The 5,463-nt window shown below is 34.5% G+C and overlaps 1 protein-coding gene across 2 annotated transcripts; it reads right to left on the bottom strand.

Moving 5' to 3' along the window:
• Window positions 1-243: 243 nt before the first annotated feature.
• On the bottom strand, window positions 244-5,167 carry LOC121602894 (pro-resilin-like). 2 transcript variants are annotated; one of them, XM_041931651.1, is made up of 3 exons: window positions 4,977-5,167; window positions 1,360-1,767; window positions 244-629 (listed from the first exon to the last, which is right to left on the bottom strand). In XM_041931651.1, the coding sequence occupies exons 1-3, from the start codon at window positions 4,980-4,982 to the stop codon at window positions 498-500; spliced, it is 546 nt and encodes a 181-aa protein (XP_041787585.1). In that variant the 5' UTR covers window positions 4,983-5,167; the 3' UTR covers window positions 244-497. The 2 variants fall into 2 exon arrangements, with proteins under 2 accessions (XP_041787585.1, XP_041787584.1); XM_041931650.1 differs by lacking the exon at window positions 4,977-5,167 and adding an exon at window positions 1,826-1,923.
• Between the last annotated feature and the right edge of the window lie 296 nt (window positions 5,168-5,463).

Raw genomic sequence — 5,463 nt, 5'->3', positions numbered from 1 at the left:
AGTGTTTTCAACATTCACTCAAACATTTTTTTGTTCTTGAATTTTCCCTTAGGATCCTTTTTGTTCCGTTCTTAGTGTAATTCCGCTTCTTGTGGTGGTTCGCATATTTTTTTGTGATTCATCTACTGCCCTATCTGCTGCTAGATCAAATTTGGCTTTGATCAAAATGTGTTATAAGTATTCGAAGCGTCAGATCGTAGATTTGTGCTTGTATGGATTACACACACTGTTAATGTTTTGTTATTAAATGGAGGCTATTGCTAGAATGATGACTGGAGTCTCCATTACTAATGCAACGTGAAATGGGAAGTACAATATTTTGACAAGTGTTTAATCCATCTGGTAAATTCGTATAGCTACAGTGCGTTGCAAGCGTTTTCATGAAATATCTTCAATATCTAATGGATCAGTGTCATTGCAATCGGTCCAAGGCTCCTAAAAGCTATTGAACTGTTTGTTCCCTTCATATGATCCGTTATTTGAATTAGCTCAAAAGGTTACTGATAGCCATTGAACTGTCCATTCCCTTCATATGCTCCGTTATTTGAATTAGCTCCGTTTCCAGTACCGATATCCTCATACGTGATTGTTGGCCGGTATCCATTTTGGTCGGCTTCATAGTTCACAACCTTGAAATTATATAAAAAGAAATTATTTTAGTCTGTGGATTATCGAGTTTTTTCTTTTGTTGTATTTATACTCCGTTTTAAATATATTTTTCTTTCCAAGCCATAAAATCATGTTATAATCAAGCAATGAAACATGTCACAATGCAGATTCGACTGTGAGGTTCAATAAAATAAGAAGGAATGAGAAGCAAATTTACTTATGAGCGAGGTTGGGTTCCTTTTTTTGGGGCCCCACGCGGCCTTTTGCCTAGTGCTTAGTCCTTACAGGGTTTTCCAGGGGTTCTCATAGTTGTGAGACACTTCCTTGACTCTTTCTTATGCGAAATGAACTTCATATGATGGAAATTGGACTCTATGGCACCTTTTTTGGACAGCTCTTATTGGAAATTCCTATTGGATTTGTCCAACAAGGGTGCTATAGAGTCCAATTCCCATTACATTTAGTTCATTTCACGTAAGAAGCAGTCAATAAAGTGTCCCACAGCTATGAGAACTCCTGGAAAACCCTGTATTGGTCCATATCTCGAAGTTTCAACCTATCATATGCGTATTTTGATTTAAATCGCTCTATTGACTCTTTAATCATCTTGAAGCTAGCGCTTGATAGAATAGTTATTTATTGTTAGGATTTATAGTATAGGATAGTTTTTAAGTTGCAGAGGCCACACAAAAAGCCATGCAGATATTGTTTGAAATAAATAAATAAATAAATCATTAAAATTTCACTTACTTGCTTGCGACCGTCGGGAAGAAGAACAAAGTAGCGTCCAACGGTTCGGTCACCATCACGGGATTCCATGTGTCCAAAGTCGTTACCGGAGATAAAGTCTTGTACGTTGTACTCGAATGAGTATTTGGCAGGTTGTGAGTTAGCATCTTCGTAGTTGTATCCGCCGTTCCCGTCATTTCCCAAAGGCGGTCCGTACTGCTGCGATGTTGCTGGATAATTTTCCCCATTTGACGAGGAGGGGTAGTTGTAACCATTGTCGTTTGAGTTATAGTTGTAACCATTATTCCCATTGAATGATTGGTTGGGAGGTAGATAGTTACTCGATGAAGAAGTGAAACCGTTACGTGGAGCTGGTGGTTCGGTAGCGGCAAGAGCAATCAAAGCGATTGTAATAGCAGCAACGTAAATCTGTAATTAAAATAAAATGAAATAATTATTCCCAACCATGAACAAACTAGAAACAAACTAGTGAAACAAGCGTAGCAGCCGTAACAACAGCAGCGTGCAGCTTCATAAGAAGTTATGATTCCAAAAGATGTAATGCAACTGAATGGTGACCAAGTCACCTTCACCGCGTGAATTGACGTCTCGCTTGACCGCTCAGGCTGTTGTTGTCAGAAACAGTTTTTTTCCTGCATGTATTAACAGTGTTTGTATACACAATTTTTTATATGAACCAACGTCATACAGACATACTTTTGTACAAAAAAAGTGAATGGAAGAAATTGCGACAAAAAATGACGGAGTAACGACCGTTTGAAGTTGTTAGCAAGATATGTTGTGATTTTGTGAATTATAACACCACGAGAGAAGGTATAACAGTGCAATTTGTAGCATACCAAACAGCTAAATTTTGACATTTTGTTTTGCAAAAATCCAAAATTTAGAAAAAAAATTTTTCCGACGAATAACACCTCAGAAAAATAATTTATGAATAAAAAATAAAGATAATTTAAAATACCTTAAGATTTCGAGCAGATGATACTACTCGCAACCCTCGCAATGTTACACGGGAGGCCTCATACGAGCTCGCAGAATGCTCGAATTTATTTTGCGGGATGAAGAGAAATAAAAAACAATATTTTAATCCATTCAGTGTTTTGCCGGAGTGAGACTCAGGCTGTGCTTTTGTTCTCCGTTTTGATTCAATCGTCGTGGGGGGTGAGAGGGACGGAGGTATAAAAAACGATAATGACACATTTTTCACAAAATCTTTTGTGTTAGGCACAATGGAAGTAGACCGGAATGAAAAATGTTGTTTTTTTTTTTTTAAATTTAATTGCCAAGAGTATGTTTGTTTTAAGTAGATACTATTACATAAGAAAAGGCTAAAAATTAGACTGCTAACCCCGTGTATCGCAAGGAATAAATTTTCAAACATGAATAATGTTTCAAATCGTTCAAATTTAGATAAAATAAAAATGCATCTTTCAACTACAATATTTCAAATAGTAATGCTTTAGTTTTGAGGATTAACAGTGTTTTAGAATAGTTATTTAATAACCTTTAAAGCGAACGCTTTATGTAGAAAATACCTTAACTGTTAAGAGAGTTATGGCATTAACCAGAACAAGAAAATTAAAAATATTTAAAATGTCATGGTGAAAATCATGGAGTTTAGTATATTCATGTTTTCCGTAGTGGTACACATTGTAGAATGTCTTATTATAAAGTTTGTGTGCAAAAATCAAGATGCACTTTTCGCAAATTCAAAGTCACATAAATATTTTTAATAAACGGTATGTAAGAGCCATATTAATTCTTCTAATAGTATTATATCGGAAGGGATAATAAAGTATAAAGTTAATTTAAATAGCAGGCTTTGAATTATATGGTTTTAGAACTGCAATCATATTTATTCGACGGTTTAAATGCATTTAAGAAAATTTTCAAGAACAAGATTTTAAGTATATAGTAAAAATCACAGCTGGAATGTTAACATTGTTTCTAAACCTTTCATAGACGTAAATATTAAAACAATCATATATACGCAAGTAATATTTAAAGCACGACCGAACCGTGACACGAATATACCGTAAAATACTAGTTTAGCCGCTTTCATTCTAATAACTTAATTCTAATTTATAGTGATGCAACAATTTTTTTTTTGTGTTTTGATATTACTCATGATTTTGGTTGATACCAACTTTAGAGAAATATTGTTATCAACATGTTGTAAGACCTTGCAAAAACTAATTTAAATTCACTCTCTTATAATTATTTTCAAATGAATGATGCTTTACATTTATATCGTAATGTACGTATAGGACAGTTAATTTACTGTACCAGCACAAGGAAACTGTGACAAAAGCGTTAAACAATTGAAATGCAACTAATAATGTCAAATTTTAATATTGTTCAATTTTAGCTATACAACCTTTTTCGACCTTTACTCCTGAATAAAAAAAAAATGTTCATGCCAAAATACAGTATAATATACTTTTGCAATAGAAAATATTCATGTTTACTAACAACATATTATTATCCCGGTATTTACATTGCCGGTCTCGTAGTACAGTCGTCAACTCGTACGACTTAACAACATGCCCGTCATGGGTTCAAGCCCCAAATGGACCGTGCTTCCATACGTAGGACTGACTATCCTGCTATGGAGAGATCAATAAGTCACTGAAAGCCAAACCCACAAGTAGTGTGTGTGGTACAGGCAGGCCTTGACCGGCAACGGTTGTTGAGCCAAAAGAAGAAGAATTTACATTGGCTGCTTCCACTGTGTAGTGATTAGATGAATGGGCCAAAATTATTTCATTTTTTTTATTTTTTGCCATCATTTCATTACAGGTTTGTGCATTTGCTAAAAATCGCGATACTGTCGAAGGGTTAATTTTTTTTAGTTTTTATCAGATATCTTCCGATTTTTGCAACATCATTGGGTGGTTTAGGGGTGCCATTGTTATCTGTGAATTGTGGATTCACACATAGCGGGATAGTCTGTCCTGTATATACGGGGCTTGCTCCTAAAACGGGCCTCATAAGTTGACCAGCAATGAATTGGATGCGTTTGAAACGGTTAATTAAACTTCACTTTGTCCATTAATCAACCAACTGCTTATAAAAACTTATAAAAATACAAAATAAATAACCAAACATTTAAATAATGTATAACATTGCACGACAAACCTACATATAAAAAAGGGCACAAAAATCTTAAACGCTAGAAATGATTACAGCATATGATACTACAAACCCTGTGTTTTTATTTCAATTCTTGTACGGTTCTTTTGAAAAACATAACAAAGTCACGTATGCTCAAAGTTCACTTTAAAACCGTTTACAGTAGAATATTCTCAAGATTGTAAAAGCAAAATAATGCATAATGTTGTATTGAAGCATACATTGCACCCTTCTATAATTGACACAGAAATTCTCTTTTGAGTTTAATACTTATTTGAAAAGTTCATAACACTTTTGATCATAAAATCCGTTGAATCACGTGAATGCGAACGGACTTTAATGACACGTTTGTAAACATTAAATTAATCGAGTGTTTTAATCGAAATTATAAACATTTAAATATAACATAGATCACCACAAGGAAAGTTCTTCAGTTTTTATGTAATACTCTTCATTTACAGTGTTTTCATCATTTTAACGCATACCTTCATTTTTTACCTTGGCGAAGAAAAATTAAACTCTTTAAAATCTGGTTCTATAACACTGTCTTATTTCTGTTTAAACACTCCACGTTCAAGTACACTGTTGCTTCCTAATTCAAGAATAGCTAGATAAAATAAAACACACAAACAATGTAACTGTTCTGTTTGAGCTGCGCTAGACTTTGTACTCTTGATGACGGTTAATTTGTTTATGGTTTGATACAATCATGGCTGCGTTATATATACGCGTTTTGGGTGAAGCATCGCTAACTGCGAGCTGTCTGTACTTTCAGTCCATTCAAGTTTACTAAATAAATGAACCTTCTTTTCAAATGCTATCTCTTTTTGGTGCTGAGACAGCCAGGTTTGAACGTAGTTACTACAGACATCAAGCATTTTCACACCGTCTAGAAGTGTACCGAGGTAGACTTCCAAATCTGTACCCATATTAAAAGGATGAGTAGGAGGGCATGAATGAATGAACATGGCC

This window comes from Anopheles merus, unplaced genomic scaffold (genome assembly GCF_017562075.2).
Source record: "Anopheles merus strain MAF unplaced genomic scaffold, AmerM5.1 LNR4000688, whole genome shotgun sequence".
In the NCBI taxonomy this organism is placed as follows: Eukaryota; Metazoa; Arthropoda; class Insecta; order Diptera; family Culicidae; genus Anopheles; species Anopheles merus.
This window is presented reverse-complemented; position numbering and strand designations above follow the sequence as displayed.